Genomic DNA, 17,289 nt, shown 5'->3' with positions numbered 1-17,289 from the left:
TTTTGTAAGTGTTTTGTATTTTGCATGTGCTATGGGTTTTGCATGTGTTTTGTATTTTGCATGTGTTTTGTATTTTGTAAGTGTTTTGTATTTTGCATGTGCTATGGGTTTTGCATGTGTTTTGTATTTTGCATGTGCTTTGGATTTTGCATGTGTTTTGTATTTTGTACGTGCTTTGTCTCTAGGGGCCACCGTACTGCAGGATGTTGGTACCAACAAGCCCAAGAAAATATCCGCGCACCAATAATCCCCAGCAGCCTTAATCAATGATACATCATCTGAATGTTGCAGCAGAATTCCCATCAGTCCAGGAAACATTTTTTAAATCTTCTGTTGTCCAGTTTTGATGATCTTGAGTCAATTCTAGCTTGATGTGTTCTCCTGCTGCTGTTGCTCGTCTGCTACATTTCACTGTGGATTCAAGGATGTTCTGCATTTCTTTGTCTTCTCTGAGTCACTGTTGCCTTCCTATCAGCTTGAAACTGTCTGATTATTCACCTCTGAAATCACCGAGACATTTTCCCCAAGAGAACTGCTGCTCCGTGGATATTTTATCCTTTTCATTCAATTCTCTCAGCTGGAAATTCAACACAGCATCTTGACCATTCCTACATGGATAAATGTACTGATTTGCTGCAATGTGACTGGCTCATTAGATATTTCTGTTAAAGAGCAGTTGAAAATAAAGTGGGCGGTGAGTGTATTTATGTCACAAGACGCACCTCAGACACCATCCTGAAGAGAACTAAGCTTCTGGAGACAAACTGTTTTATGCTTGATTACGACTGAGCTGCGTGTGAATGATACATTTGTGTACTTGCACGTGCTGTGGCTCAAAATAAGAGTTTAATAATGAGGGGCAGAAAAATAAAAACAAAATATACTGAAGGAAAACAGCAGCTGCAGTAAAGGATCCAAATAACTGAGGGTTAGAGTGTGTTTTGTGGCGGATGTTGCTCAGGGGGAATTCATTTTCTGACTTCAAATGTCACTCTGAAAGGTCACCTCTGCAAAGACCTGAAAGAACTTGTTGGAACAGATTTAACTTGACGTGTCTTCACCGAGACGGCAAAGAAAAACCTCAGCCTTCAGAAAAGGCTTTGTAAGGGCTGTATATAGCATGTACCGCTCATTTGTAAAGGTGTGTATTATAATGAGTCTCCTGCTGCTCAGTTTGAAACTCAGCACTTACCATCAAACTCCTGATATAAAATTAGGCCTTAATTCATTGCTGATTCATTCAGAGATTACAAAAAACCTCAATCGGGCAATTAAATAAAATTATTACCAACAAGATGATTTTATGTCTCAGTTCTGAGCTCCGTTCGGTCGAGTCGCTCGTTAGGAAAAGGTCACACAAGCAGCTCAGGGAAAGAATTTGTACTGCGATACAGACGAACTCATCCCCAGGTTTTATATTTATTTAGGTTTAATGAAATGCAAAAAAAAGGTTGCTTAAAAAGGAGAACTGGAGATATTAATACAGCAAAATGTTGAGAAACAAGGCATCCGTTATTTCTAAGTTGATGCTGGACTAATAAGGCCATTTTATGTTTGTTTATTCTTCACATTTTTACCACAGTACATTAATTTTTGTTGGGATTGACATTCTTACCCCGACAAAGGACGACACAGAGCAGTTGAGGTTATATTTCGTGACTAAAAATTAGTCACAAAATAAAAATTTAATTGAATATTCGTCCAAATAAAAGAAATGAAACAACAACTTCTGGTTGCTTTAAATGGCTGCAGCATTACATTAAAAGAAAAAGAAGGCTGTTGGGTTCATCTTCAAACACGTTACTCTGAAGCAACAAATATCTGCTGAATGTAACTGATACACTGCACAGCTGTACACAAGCAATCAACACTTCACTACCTCACATTACTGCACACACAATGTGTGATATCTCACAGTTTTAATAATGGGATTAAAAAAAACAGCCAATAAATGTGGCTTAATGTTTCTCTGCAGTACACTGAAGCGCACAAGTTACTGCGTTCAGCTTGAAGATTTTTACAGCTTATGAACTTTCAAATGTCACAGGCGATCGCTCCTCCGCTGACATTTTTCCTTAAAAATGGCATACTGTAGATATAAACAAACAACAAAATAAATATTGAGCCATTTCATGCATAGTTCACAACGCAAGTGGGAGTGGAACACGTCATTTAATGCAACAGAAAACTATACAATATACAACAACGCCCAGTTTTATTTCGCATGGTTTGTGGTTTTACATCTGCAAAGATTTGAGATAAACATCTGCATCATGTTTTTAAAGAAGACTTCATATAACTTTTTTATATTATAGGTTGACAGATGTTCATATTCAAATGCACTCATTGACCACCTTATTAAGGGTTCACAAATATCTAATTAGCTCATCACATGGAAGTGACTCGATGCATTTAGGGATGTAGATATGATCAAGACGACCTCCTTAAGTTCAAACCGAGCATCTCAATGTGGAAGAGATGTGATTTAAGTGACTTTGAACGTGATATTGTTTGTTTCAAAAAATGCTGATCTCCTTGGATTTATTCCCATTAAACTCTCTTAAGGGTTTACAGAGAATGGTCTGAAAAATAAAAAATATCCAACGAGCTGCAGTTCTCTGGGTGAAAATGTCTTATTGATTTCAGGGGTCAAAGGAGAATAGTCAGGCTCATTTAAGTTAATAGGAAGGCATTATTAATTCAAATAACTCATTACAGCCCAGGTCTGCAGAAGAGCATCTCTGGATAGGCTACAGCAGCAGAAGACCACACTAGGTGCCACTCCTGTCAGCTAAGGACAGGAAACTGAGGCTGGTTCAATGGGTTCTAATTTCTGCTGGACCCTTTGACTAGTAGGATCAGAAATTGGCATAAACATGAGCATAAGAATGCATCCTGTGTTGTATCAATTGTTCAGGCTGCTGGTGGTTTAATGGCGTGGGCGATTTTTCCCTTAAAACCACCAGGGCATCATTTAAACACTCAAGCCTACCTGAGTATTGTTGCTTAACATGTCAATCCTATTATGACACCATGTATCTATCACTGATGGCTGCTTCCAGCAGGATAGCACACCATGTCACAAAGCTCAGATCATCTCAGGTGTTTTCTTGAACATGACAATGAGATCACGGTACTCACATGGCCTCCACAGTCACCAGATCTTAATCCAGCAGCTTTGGGATGTGTTAGAACATCATGGATGTGCACCTGATCTGCAGCAACTCTGTGATGTTGTTGTATCATTGTGAAGAGAAATCTCTGAAAATTCTTACTAGTATCTTTTTCCATCAAACTTGGTTTAACTCAGTACTAGTATGGTGTACATAACAAAGTTGCTCGTGAGTGTATGTTTTTTTTTTTGCCTTTCTATTTTTGTGCAGCGCTGAGATCAACTCATCATACATTTCCTCATACAGTAACATATGGCAGGCACAGCCTGCAACACTAAGCAGTGGTTTTAGTTTATCCATAACATCTGCTTGTATTTTAACAGATATGATTTATACAGTTACATTTTGGTAACCCTGACCACATGTAAGGCCAAAACAAAAGTTTTCAAAGTTTTGAAACTTGAAAAGTTTTAAATGTGTTCTTAGTTTTCTGATTGTCTAGAATTGGGAGAACAATGTATGAAGAACCAAAATTACATATTCTGACTGTTCAGACTTTGGTTTGGGGTCATCACGACAACTTAGACCTCAGAGGATCTTTAATTCATTAAATTCAGGTACTATTATGATATAATAATTTTCTATCATGTCACTGAACTTAAAAGTGGCTCAAATCCTGCCAAAGCATGGGCGTGAAGTTCATGAACACCGATTGGTTCAGACGGTCGTTACATTTGTGCTCCTGCTGCTCTGGCTGCGCAGCTCTGTGGGAGCGGAGCAGCACAGAAGCTGCTTTTTGAAGTATTTCCTGAAGCGTTTGCTCATCAGGTACAGAGCAAATGGGTTCACACAGGAGTTGGTGAAGGCCAAGATGCGAGCGCACACGCTGGCGACGAAGTGGCCCAGCGACGTGTCCACCTGGTTGTAGTGGTAGGAGCGGTACAGGTAGATCACATGACTCGGGAGCCAGCAGAACGCAAACAAGCCGACAAACACAAGCACAGTTTTAGCCAGACGCTTCCTGGACCTGATCTGACAGGAGAGGAGAGAGAGGAGACAGTAAGTTCTGCATCAAATGGATGGATGGGTGGAGCTTTAGGTCTGAAAAGTAGAGCCAAATGATTCTATGCAATGGCCAGCAGGGGGCGACTCCTCTGGTTTAAAAGAGAAGTTTGCCTGTATAGAAGTCTGTGAGGAGATTACCTAACTTTGCCCTGAAATTATAACCTCGGTGAACACTTTCCTGATAAAGTTTTGGCCTCAGTCGCTTGTTTAAGGTGTTTTTGAGTCTTTCATGATATATACTTTATAAATGAGGATCTAATTTAGAGTAAAAGAAGCAATAAAGCATGGTGTGCTGTAGAGAATCATTTGGCATTAACAGTTTGACTTGTGGAGAAGTTATTGTTCAGTGAAGCTATCACATTCGCAGTATGTGCGTGGCCTGTCTACATGCAGAAACTGTATGTTGTCATATGGGCACAGTGTCAGAAATATGTGGTGCAGCTGGTCTGTAGATACTCCAGGTTGTGCTGCTGCTGGTCCATCAGTCGGCTGAGGAGAAGAGTGAAAGACAAAGTGTTCACTCCTGCCTCTGTCTCTGTTTTCATGCTGTATTTTGTTTGACTGCATCACAGCAAGACGGTCCTGGGTTTGAATCCACCATCTGGTCGGGACCTTTCTGTGTGGAGTGGGGAGAACCCACGCAGACATGAGACACAGTTTATCCCTGTGTCTGCGTGGGTTCTCACAGGTACTCCTGCTTCCTCTCACAGTCCAAAGACATGCAGTTAGTGAGGTTGGTTTACTTGGTGATTCTAAATTGCTCATAAGAGTGAATGTGAGAGTGAATGGTTGTCTGTCTCTCAGGCCGGTGATCTGTCCAGGGTGTACCCCGCCCCTCGCCCTATAGTATCAGGGATAGACTGCAGCACCCTGGTAGAGTAAGAACTTGATCAACACAAGCCTGAATAGAAAAAAAATATTTTGTTCACATTTCTGGTGAACTCTGCTGTTGCTCCCATCCCTGTCACCCCGATATGTTGACTAATCACAGCATCATCCATGCTGAGCAACATTTGGGATTTTTGAGTACATTTGCGTTGGTTGAAAACCCTCTGAATAGGCTCTATGTACGCAAATACATATGAATATTGGACACAGTCACTGTAGCATAAATGGATCATGAATGTGAAGTTGTCACACTTGGTTTCACAAAACTAGGATGGCAAAGGCCAGAACTTTTAAATTGAAGCTTCAAAACAGGACTTTACTAAGCAATTAACCCAGTGTGTAACACCATTACAAAGGCCTCATTAGACATAAAAGTCTACAGTCCAAGGTTGTGTTTGTGTTTTTGTGAACTGAAGGGAAGTTTTCACTTTGGCAGATAAAAAAGTGAATTTCTTTTTCTTTTTCTAAATTTGCACTAAACCTTAACTTTCAACTATAATTTGCAGTTAATCAGGGGTTCAGGGACTCCTTTACTGGGAGACGTTACCAGGCAACCAGATGAGTAAAAGAAGACAAATTAGTCCACCTCTAATCGCCTTTCAGCCAACTAACTGACCTCTGACTGATCTTTGGGCTCCCAGTGCAGGTTAGTTTCTGGGTTTTTGGAGTAGGAATGAAACTTTAATGGACAGTGGGGATCAGTAGGGTCCCAGCAACAAATGCTCCAGCTCCTGAAGATGTTAATCTGGATAAAATGTGCCAATTAAAGTGAATTAAGACTTTGGATACAGCTGTTACCCCTGCACCCAGTGGTAAGCTAATTAATTGTGTGAAGCCCTGTGAGTCCCATGTCTAATCTTCTCAGATCAGAACAGAATGATCCTCAAAAAGAAAATAAAAAACAGCAAAAAGATGAATCTATTCTGCATTTCAGAGCAGAATAAGAAGAGCTCGGGGTCTGACCTGCTTCTGAAAGTGCAGGTGTCCCTCGGCGGGGATGTCCGCGGAGCTTCTGACCAGACTGCGAGCGATGAAGCAGTAGTAGACAGATATGATGAAGAGGGGCATGATGTAGAAGATGAGGAATGAGGCGGTGGAGTGGATCTTCGGGTGGAGCTCCCCCGCGTGAGGGTAAGGGGCGCAGGTCACAAACGTCTCATTGGTGTGGCTGGTGGTGAAGGTGTGCAGGTCGGAGAAGACGGCTTCGGGCACAGCCAGAGTCACCGAGAGCAGCCAGATCATCCCTGCGCGTAAACCGATGCTCAGAGCAGCACTGGACTTGTTGATGTCCAGCGGTTTGACGATAGCCTTGTACCTAGAGGAAGAAACAGCATTTGTGAATGAAGACGAGCTCAGTGCAGTTTCTTCATTACGCATGCAATCAAAAACAACCACAAAAAAAAAAGAGAAACGATTATCTCATGGCTGATTTTTAACAGCAGGCACGGTTGATTTTTTTCTAATCAAACCAAATTATCTCTCTGTGGCAGAGAAAATTAAAGCAGGCTTTGAATGAAAGGAAGCAGAAGATGAGAAAAGCTCCTGTGGCGGAAGTCAGAATGCTAATTACAGCTGGTGTTAAATACTCCAACTGTGGCTCAGTGTTTTCCTACAAGATATCTTAATAGCAGCAAAGCAGTGAACAAACAGAAAAACACTTTGATGGCTACGCTGCAATCAGCTTGATTAACTGTCACGATCTTCCTGTGTCTTTATTAAATTTGCAGGATAATTAAACACACTGGAAACTAAAAGCGTCCTCGACATATTTTCAGACATTTGCTTCACTTCAATTTTCACCCGGAACCCGTTTTTGATCTTAGTTCAGCACAGTGACTAATAATCCTCGGACGTGGACTCATCTATGCACGTGTGAAGTCAATATCTCAAAAAACAACAACAAAAAAACAAACAAAAAAACCAAACAAAGTAAACCCTTTTGGCAACTACAGGAGAATGAAATAATATTTTTTAATGATTGGTTTAACCAACAAGAAAATGTTTTCTTTGTACTGAATTCATGATTTTCTGGGGCAACAAAGTCATTGTTTAATTCTCAAAGATCTGAGAAGAGTCTGACAGACAGATATTTTTCCATTTTTCTGCTCAGATCATTCTTTTTTCTTTTTCGCCTCTGACTCTGTGCAGGGGTACGGGCCCCCAAGTGTGAAGCTTTATTTATATTTAATCAATCTATACAAATAATAGCGCACTTAGTATTCCAACAAGAGCCTGATGTTTATCGGGTTCCTCTAAAATCTCATTTAAACCAACAGAACCGATTCTTCATTTAACCCAGAGGATTCAGAGACACTGCAGTGGTGCATGCTTGTTGTTGCATGTGGGCAAATATGAACACTGAGCGTGAGATTAATAGAGATTAGCTCAGGTTGCTTTCTAAATATAGATTTGTTTTTTCAAATATGTTAAACCATATACTGTTTTCATTTATTAAACAAATTGTTATTTATAAAATTCCTGCAGCATTTTAAAACATAAATCGAGAGAAAAAAAACACATCTGCCTGGCACTGATTCTAAGAGCTATTTACAAAGAGGAGTTAACTGAACTACACAAACAGTCAAATAATCAAAATATTTTTTTGGAAGCAATTTGACTGTTTTAAAATTAGACTTTCTACATCTTGTGTCTACGATGCTGGAGCCATGCGTAAAAGCGCATTTCCCTCCATCATTTGTAAACATATTATCCTGCCGTTAACACAACAGCACAAAGAGTTATAGTAGCTCAGACTGGCTGTGTGACAAGTACCGGTCAGCGGAGAGAGCAGTGAGAGTGAACACGGAGACTCCCACAGAGGTGAGCTGGATGAAAGGGATCAGTTTGCATCCGACGCGGCCGAAGAGCCACTCGTCCACCAAGTACCGGCTGGCGTCCACCGGCGCGCAGGTCACCAGTAGCAGCAGGTCCCCCAGAGCCAGACTGGATAGGAATAAGTTGGGCACCGTCCGCATGGACCTCACCAACAGACACGTCTTCATTAAAGTGACATTTCCAATCAGCCCCACGATGATGATGATCCCGTAGATAGCAGCGATGCCGATACCAGGGAGCCAGATGCTGAAGTGGTGCTGCTGCTCTCCTGCGGACTCCCAAAATACCCTGGAAACATTCAGGAGCAGAAGTGTGCTGTCCTCTGGGGTTAACAAGAACGACTCCTCCAGCGACATATCGGTGGTCTTCAGTCTACTATTTCAGTCCTAATAATCATGCCTTTGTTGGCTGCTTTTATAAACGATACCTCCCTGCTCACGCGTGCGTCACAGGCTTAAAGAATGGTGGGTATAGTGTGATCTGACAGAACACTTGTGTTAAAGGCACTTAAAATCAACATATTCCTCCCTCAGAGGCTGGGAGGGCTATTTACATGTTTACATACACATGCTTTCTAAGTAGGAATCCAAGAATATGATTGATATGAAGGAATCAGCCTTTCAGTGAAGGCTGACACCAAAGGAGTGCGTAAAATTGAGGTTACGCTGCGCATTTGGTAACAGAATGATATCAAGATGCCTTAAAGATCAGTATAACTCACGACTTAACATCAACATAAAGAGATTTCACATATGCCATCAAGTGGATTTTTTCTAATCATACTGGTTAACAATTGACTTCTATTGGATGTGCTGTGGAATTCAATATGAAGCTATTAAAAACGTTAGGTTGGACAGCACTTGTAAAAGGAAAATGAATTATGTAGCTCAGCTACACAATATTTCGCCATTTTGTACTCAGCATAAATGATCTTTATTGAACATAACATGCTCTGTATATTGCTTATGTTCATGTGTGATGTTTTTCAGGAGGCGGCGATGTATGCCAATAACTCATACACCTACGTCTCAACAGCTTCTTGTCACTTGGTCACTGTTTACATTAAAAGACGCAATAAAGCAGTAAAACTACTTATATTCTGTAACAAAGGCAACCTGGCTGTGTGCACTGAGATTTATTTCAAATTTCCACAACAAATGTGATGACAGAACTGGGATCCCATCTGGAGTCTGAGATGGGCAGTGACTGGTTATTCTGGAAAAGCTTTGTGAGCCTCTGCCTTGGAAAGTTAAGAGATGAAGAGATCTTACCTTTTTTTTTTTTTTTTTACCCCAGACCAGCTCCACAAGGATCTCCAGGAATGGACTGTGTTCTTCTCAGAGGTGAGATATCTGAAAATAATTGCTGTAATTTTTTAAAATATATATTTTCTTAGGTCGCCCTAAGGTTTACTGCTGTTGTGACTGTTTCTCTTGGTTGAGAGTCTAGATTTGTGTTGAAAACACTGTAGTAGAGATGAAGACCAGACTAGGAATTTGTGAGCAGGGGAAATAAGTATGGTAAAGAAAAGCCAGTGGATTACATGGCTCCAAATGTGGTTTCATGTGCAGGAATAATATGGAGATGGAGCAGTGCTATACATGTTCGGTTAAAACATTTTAGGTTTCCACAAGGAGAAACATTTAGCAGGACATATCTAATAGGTTCTTAAATGACCTGGCCACAGCAGACCACATACCTTTGGCTACGACATTTAGTGTTGTGAGTCTGTCTATACTGACAAGTTACAAAAAAGGGGGAAAAAGGGAAATGAAAGTACAGTTTACAGACCGATAAAGGCACCATTGATGTACCATTTGATGCCAAAAACATTAAATGGGAGAATCAAAGTCACAATACTGATTTAGGCTTTAATGATGGTGCTGAACCATTCTTTCAAAAAAGGACTAAAACCATATAATCATATCCCTGGATCTGAACTCTATATAGTCTGAAGAAGCTTTTAAAAAGTGGCTTTTATCAGGTAAAGCTCGATACGGACCAGAGTATGAACACAAGAAATGTGCGAATGCAAGATTTAAATGTGCAGGGTGCTTTATTAAAAGAAATGAGCATGCCATGAGGGCAAACTCCATGCACAAAAAGCTGCTGCAGAATAATTTGTATGAATTTTGGAAAGAGGCTGTTAACAATAGTAAGAGGCCTCTGGCAGCCAGTCCTGATGGGATTTCTGGGGCTGAAAATGTTGTTGAAATGTGGAGAAAAGCTTTGTAGGGAATTTCCTAACTGTGTTAAAAGCGATAAGTTTAATGTTGGTGAGGTTTCTAACAATGAGTGTGTTGTTAGGCGGGATGAAGTGTGCTGTGCTGTTGAGAACTTGGCAGGGAACAAAGCATGGAGCCCTGATCTGTGCAGAAGAATCTCAGCATTACTCACATTGTATTGTTAATGCGTGGCGTCCTACCAGACTACATGTTAACTGTTCTGTTGGTACCAAATAGAACATTTTCACAGACAAAACTGGTTAAGTAAAATCCAGCCCAGAAAACTACAGGCCAGTTGCTCTGACTAGCATGCTGTCAAGGCTTCGAGAATATAAAACCACTAATATTCAGCTTGGTTTCAAAAATAAACACAGCACTGATGTGTGCATACAGGCTCTGAAAGAAGTTCTTCTAATACACAGCAGCTAAGACAGCACTATTGATTCAATTAAAAGCATTTTGTTGTATTATTCATGGTAAACTAGTACCAGTTACAAGGATGCTACTTACATCAAACTAAGCAAATCTGATGGGGTTAGAAAACTCTGGGGTTCATTGAGGTGGGATATTGTCTGTCAGCTGTTCAGTTCAGCTTATTTAGAGATGATCTTTCTAAAACACCAAACAAGCAGGATACTGGATCGTGATGGAAGAGAGCCTTTTTAATCATTTGATGTTTGCTGATCTCCTTGACGGCTTGCAGCAGCTGCAGTTTGATTTTGAATTCAACCCTTAAAAATAATGTAGTAATGATCGCTTCAGCTAAGGTGGACTGGAGGCAAATATTCAGTGAGGTGACTAAAGTTAGATATTTGGGTCACATCATCAGGGATGATCTCCGTGATGATGATGATGATGATGATGATGATGATGCACCCTTGTGGTAAACTGTATGCAGCAGCAAATGCACTAGTCTGTAAATTCCATATGATGGATGATGTTTTTAGAGCACATACTCATACAGTGCAAATAAATGATATGAAAGTTGATGGGTGGCATATAATGATGCATTCAGGATCTTGGTTGTTGTGCTCAGAGGTCACATTTGACAAGTGTAACCTAAATGTGATACGAATGTTCCCTTTCATGGGTTGCTTACAAATCTTACACAGAAATTTACATGTCGGTTAATTCAGTGCGTTTTGTCCTCATGTCGTCTTTTATTAATTTTCCGTTCTTTTATATTCAAATGGACTACAGTGTCTGAAATAAAGTTTCTCTAATGTAGTTGGAAGGGAAAAAACATAATAGAATACAGGAGATAAAAGCCAAGAAAAATATGAAAGATTTTATTGAAATGCAAAATCACCTGAAGACATTAAGTGTGTGGAAATGTGACGCAGGGACAGAGAGAAATCTAAAGAAGAGCTCAGGAAAAGAGAAAAGAGGAAAGGATGAAACCTATAAATTCTGGTCACGGCTCTCCTCGGGCTAGTCAGAATGGTCACACTGAGGCTCTGAGGAAAGTCTTGACCTCCACTGCCTCCACCACCACCATACAACAAAAGATGGACAACTCACAGCGGCAGCAGACTCTTCCAGTGATTCTTTACTGACCACAGCCCACCAGCAACGAGCCCTCATTGGAATGCACGACAACCACACCAGTGTTGAGTCCACCACACCAGACAACAACAAGTAGACCCTCCAGCTGCCCTACAAAAGTCCACAGTAGTCTTTGGCCCTGGTCAGAAGCTCAGATGAAAGAAGTCATGGCTCACGACTCGTTTCCCAAAAAAGACATCAGCACACAGTCTGGTTTGGGATGATGATGACAGGGAGGTGTACAGAGAGGTCATGTGAGGTCAGACAACATTCACCTTGAAAATAACCTCAGAGCAGAAGAAAGTGGACAAAGAGATCCACATGTAGGCCCTCGCTTTTGTTAAGGTCCTGGGTCTCTTACCCAATCCTTTTGGGCTTTTTGGACTTTTTCCTAGTGTCCCACCTTTTTGTGTAAAGCCTCCATCAGTGATGTTATTTCCTCTTTTTATTTTGGTGACCTGTGTCTAGTGTGTTTGGCATTTAGTTACTCTTACCTCATTACTTCATGCATTTATTGTCATTGTCATTGTCTCCCCTCGCCCTTTGTCAAATCATCCCACTAGGTGTGCTGTCCCTAGTGTTTTTCCTGTTTCACCTGTTTCTGGACTGCCTGTGACTTGTTCTTTTCTTGGAATAAATCCTAAACTTTATGTTCAACCTTCATCTACCTCATCCGTCATTAGAGCCCTGGCGTGCAGCTATTTACACATGTAATACCAGCTGCTCCCCACCTTGAAGACAAATTGACAGTTTCTAAGTCCCGTGTGTTCAACAACCTGCGGAGTTCCCCTGTCAGGGCATCAGGACAAGTGGTGAGAGAAAGTTTTACAGTGATGATAAACTTTGAACATGTACTTTTACCGTCTTCTTGTTGCCAATTAATCTATTAAAACCAGATAGATGTTTAAGAAAGTTATTAAAGTAAAAATAAAAATTTACGCTACAGTTTAGAGAAAAACTCAGTGAAATGATTTTATGAATTTAGAAAACTAACTAATATAAAATAAAAAAAAACAATACATACCTACACCTACGAGAACGTCCGTCCACTGCTTTCAAATGCTCTGTGTTTTTATTATATTACCTGTACTAAGTTTCCTAAATCCTGCCTGCAGTGCATGTCCTCCATAAAATTATATTTAAAAGGACCAAAGCTAAACATTTTCAAACAATAAAAAATACACTGAACGTTTTCTAGAAACTAACTAAAAAAAACAACAACACGTAGACTGTCTCTTTGCACATACCTCTGGATGTACAAGGACAACTTCAGAAACAAATGCCTCGATATCACAAGCTCCTTGTAGTCAAAACATAAATGTGCAGCTCACATTTCAGCCTGTTTAGTGCACCAAGTCTGCTCCCTATGGGTCGCTGTCAAAGCATGACAGTGACAGATGGGAGGATTTTGGCTCGTTTACACGTGTTTGGTCAAATACAATGCAGTTCTGTGAAGCACTGCAGTGTTTAAATCCATGCATGTTGCTGCCCGTTGCTGTTGAAGTGGAAGAACATAAATGTGTTGCTATATTAAATGGGCTGTGCTCACCTCACCTCCCAGACGATTAGAGATGTGTGTAGGCCCCCAAGCAACCATTGTGAGATCAACGTGTTGAAATACTGCAAAACTAATCTTACTGTGTTTTCCCAAAACACACATGATGTGACCCCCACACTGGGTGAACATCACATTTACGGGGAGAGCAGACGGGGAGAAGTAAAGTGCTCTCTTCCACCAAACACCAGGTCAGGGAGGAAAGTCTAAACTCCCATTGGCAAGGGAGACGTGCCAAGTGAGCTCTGCCTGCACTCTGAGCTCCAGCCATTGGCCCACTTTAGGGCTATAAAGCAGTAAGGTGTGATGGACTGACTTATCTGTGCTCTGACATGTCTTATTATTTCTCTCCATACATCAGTGTGACAAATGCACACCAAACCAGAGATGAAGGACATGCAAACTCAGGATCTTAAGGGAGATTTAGTCACCTCTATGAACTGAATATGGTGCCTCATTATGTTTGTCATTCAAAGTTTTTTGTCCTCTGTTCCGTTGATCGCTCGCCTCCCGCCCACTTAAACAAAAACACCTGACATGTGCCTGACCGGATCCCAACTTCTCATCTAGGCTGAGATACGGAATCTGATGTTTCAGAGCCTGCCTTCGTTTCTCCTTAGAGATCGCTACGCCTCAAGGAATGTCTGTGCCATACACAAAACCACCAACGTGCTTCCTGTGACTCACACACACACACACACACACACACACACACACACACACACACACACACACACACACACACACACACACACAGTGATGACCTACATTGAACCTGCCTGGATTTTTAGGTCTGTTGCTTGTGCCGTATTTGTGTAACAGTGTGATTAATGAATGATGGAAATGGAGGAGTGTGTTGGATTTTTTTGAAAAAGTCCAGGTGACCTTCATGAACAAAAATCTCCATATTATAATCTTTCAGATTACGACATGCTGATGTGCAAGTTATCTTTTGCACTCCATGTTATGACTGTATCCTGTGACCATGCCAGACAGATAACTTGTCTTCATAAAAATTCCAAGTTTACAGCCTGTCTTTGTCCTAGAAGCATCCGGACTGCTGTCATGCTGTCTGTGCTGTTGTTTGACCCCTCTGCAAAAGTGCACCGCGATTTGTTTCTGATTTCTGCAGCGCTATCCGAGGCCTCTGTCTCTCGCGCTGGAGACATAGAGGGAGGCATCACTTTCTGGGGCATCAGATGGGGCCATGTTGAGCCCCAAATAATTTTCTAATATAAATGCAAATTGAGTTGTCTTGTATCAATGCAGCAGATAAGACAGATGAAAATATGCTTCTCTGAGCACGACTCGAGCCACTTTAATTTTCCAGAACTTTACTAAAAATTGCCTCAAATGTTTTTTTCAAAGAACAAAATGGCTGCAGTGTTTGGTAATTCTCCAAATTACCCCCCTTTCCGCCCAACCACAACTTCCACCCCCAGTGTGTGCATACGTTTCTGCTATTTGGAAAATGGCCATCAAAGTGCACTTGCAGTTGAACCGGGCTTTTATCTGAACTCCCAGAGAGAAACTCGCTCCAAGAAGCTGACATTAATTCCACCGCCGTAATAACTAGCTCGACCAAAAACAACGTTTTCTAAGCGCTGAGTGCAGCTGCATCCACTTTTGTTTTCTCTTGATGTTAAAGCAATCTCTTCTCCCGTGCGCCGTTTTAGGATAAATGCCCATAAAAAGCTTTGCCTTTGCTTAATTTGGATTTATTTCACTTCTACTTTGTCTTTTTTGGGGGGTAGAAAAGTGAAATTTAGTGGTGAAAATTTTGAATTAGTTCTATATTCATAAGATGGCCTTTACTTCCAAATTCATATCTCCTTGGCCTTCATCCTCTTTTTTTTTTATCTCTTTGCATGCAAATGGTGGCAAAAAAGAGTCTGGTTTCAAATTAGAACGCTCAAAGCTTTTCACCATCACAATCTCGACTCTGATAAATATTCGAATCATCTTGGAAATGGCACACAGAGGGACAAAGCTGTAATGAACAGAGTGTGTGCCTAACACCTGTGACAGCCCTGAACATTTCACATATTTCTTGTAGGTTGAATAGAGCAGATTAAAAAAGCAACAGTGCAGCTTTCTTTTAAGTCTGCATTTGCTGGGATTGCAGAAGAGTAAAAAGTGTGATAATACAGTAAATCGTGTTTTGGTAGTTTACTGCTGCAGGGCTGTTTTCCACCTCTGAACACTCACGCTGTCACTGAGAGTTAAATTGAACCTGTTGTGCTCATTTCCAACTCTGTATTTTGATTCTTAGACTCTACAGTGGCTCTGCATGACACCTGGATCAAAATAATCTTTCTGGCACTTGGACTTGACGCAGCCCCCTTGGTTAATCTTCTGAGTGAAACAAGAGGTTTTAGCTCCTGAACCTTTAAGCCAGCCTCGGTCTGATTGGCCAAACAGAAGGCGATGATGTCTACTCTCACAGATAACCGCCTGATACTGAGTGTTTGGTTTAGTATGAAGTCTTTGGATCTGTGCAGCCACACAGCTATGAAGTCAATAACTGCATGCACCCTCGCTTTTATACAGTTTATCTGAATTTCACTTCATACAGTGCACACAGAAACAAAAATAATGACACGTAAATCTTGAGTTTAAATATCATACTCATATTTACTGTTGGAACACATGAACCCTGTTTGTAGTATGCATATTTAGTTAATTTTTGTGTATTATATTCAAATTTCTTAAATTATTTCTATTCTTTCACCAGCGTTAGGGGTACCAGTTAGCTGTTGAGGTGAACTGGCATCCATAACTCTGAACTGGATAAGCAGAAGAAGATGGATGGATGGATGGATGGATGGATGGATGGATGGATGGATGGATGGATGGATGGATGGATGGATGGATGGATGGATGGATGGGCTACACCAAGCATCACAGGAGGGTGGGTAATTAATCCATTCATCTTTATAATTTAGCTTAGGTATGTAACCAGTTGTGTCTGATTATAAGTTTGAAGTAACTGTTTTTGCGTCTTTGTTTGTTTGTTTGTATTTGTTTCACCTTGTGGGTCTGAGTGGTCAAATCAGCCAGTGTTTAAGTTCCCTTTGTCTCATGTTCTTAAATTAAAGAGAAGAAGGAACAGCTCACGCCCCAATCCCACATCATCCATCAGACATTTAGGAGGCAGTTTTATGGCATGGCTGTGTATGGCTGTGAGTGGAACCAGCCTATTAGAGCTTATTGATGATGTGACTGCCGACGGAAACAGCAGGATGATGTCTGAAATGTACAGTGCAATAGTCTCTGTTCAGATTGAGCCAAATGCTGCTAAATCTCTCTGGCCAAGTGCATAGTGATGCACAGCAATGTACAAAAGCAAATCAAGGCAAAGAAATGGGATATTCTTCAATCACTAAGTCAGTTGACTGGTCTCTGCCCGACAGAGGATGCGCCACAAACAAGCTACAGCTGAAGGTGGGTGAAATCAAGATCTAGAGTATCTGAACTTCAAAAATATTTGTAATTCCCAAACATTTAATGCAACATTTTTCTTAAACCCTCGAAATTACAGCTGAAAGTCTGCACTTCGATTACATCTCGATTGTTTGATTTAAATTCCACTGTGGTGACGTGTGATAGGAAAACACAACAGGTCCTCTTGAATGTTCACAAGATTGTTTTGTTAAAACTTTGGCTCTCGCTGCCAATAAAAGCTAACTAAGCAAAACTTTATTTACATTGTATTTGACTACAGACTTTGTCAGAAAAGGAATGCAATTATTCGGATAATAACATAACAAACACCTCAAAGAATTTTTTAATTGAAATTGAGAGAACTCAATCAGTGTTTGCAGAAGCACTCAGACTCTTTACTGAAGGAAAAGTACAACAATGCATTTTATATATTAACATTTTCCACCATGATCTGCTAAAAAAAAAAGAAGATTTTCTTCCTAATTAAACCAAGCGTAGCTCATTAAAAAGAAGACATTTTTCACACCAACTAGTTTTCCTTTGTATGCTGGATATTTGAATTCTTACAGAGGTTATAAATTTGTGCTCCCTCACTAATAAGCTAGTGTTCCTCCTATTT

General features: G+C 40.7%; 1 protein-coding gene across 1 annotated transcript; it reads right to left on the bottom strand.

The window, feature by feature from the left end:
* Positions 1-1,704: 1,704 nt before the first annotated feature.
* On the bottom strand, positions 1,705-8,257 carry LOC147311388 (gastrin-releasing peptide receptor-like). Its single transcript, XM_086266441.1, has 3 exons — positions 7,839-8,257; positions 6,030-6,381; positions 1,705-4,145 (listed from the first exon to the last, which is right to left on the bottom strand). The coding sequence occupies exons 1-3, from the start codon at positions 8,255-8,257 to the stop codon at positions 3,831-3,833; spliced, it is 1,086 nt and encodes a 361-aa protein (XP_086122567.1). The 3' UTR covers positions 1,705-3,830.
* Positions 8,258-17,289: the final 9,032 nt, after the last annotated feature.

The sequence above is a fragment of the Aulonocara sp. 'chitande type north' Nkhata Bay genome, linkage group LG16, assembly GCF_057382095.1.
Source record: "Aulonocara sp. 'chitande type north' Nkhata Bay isolate Kocher_YH1m ecotype deep benthic linkage group LG16, A_spYH_male_GT1.1, whole genome shotgun sequence".
Lineage (NCBI taxonomy): Eukaryota > Metazoa > Chordata > Actinopteri > Cichliformes > Cichlidae > Aulonocara > Aulonocara sp. 'chitande type north' Nkhata Bay.
The sequence above is the reverse complement of the archived record's forward strand: the minus strand, read 5'-3'. Positions and strand labels throughout refer to the sequence as shown.

Bases quoted from the DNA above. Each gene is read 5' to 3' on its own strand.
- LOC147311388 (XM_086266441.1), bottom strand. From the start codon at position 8,257: ATGTCGCTGGAGGAGTCGTTCTTGTTAACCCCAGAGGACAGCACACTT. The intron at 6,382-7,838 runs GTACTTGTCACA...TTCTTCCTCTAG, and splicing joins ACTGCTCTCTCCGCTGACCG to GTACAAGGCTATCGTCAAAC. The intron at 4,146-6,029 runs GTCAGACCCCGA...CTCTCCTGTCAG, and splicing joins ACCTGCACTTTCAGAAGCAG to ATCAGGTCCAGGAAGCGTCT.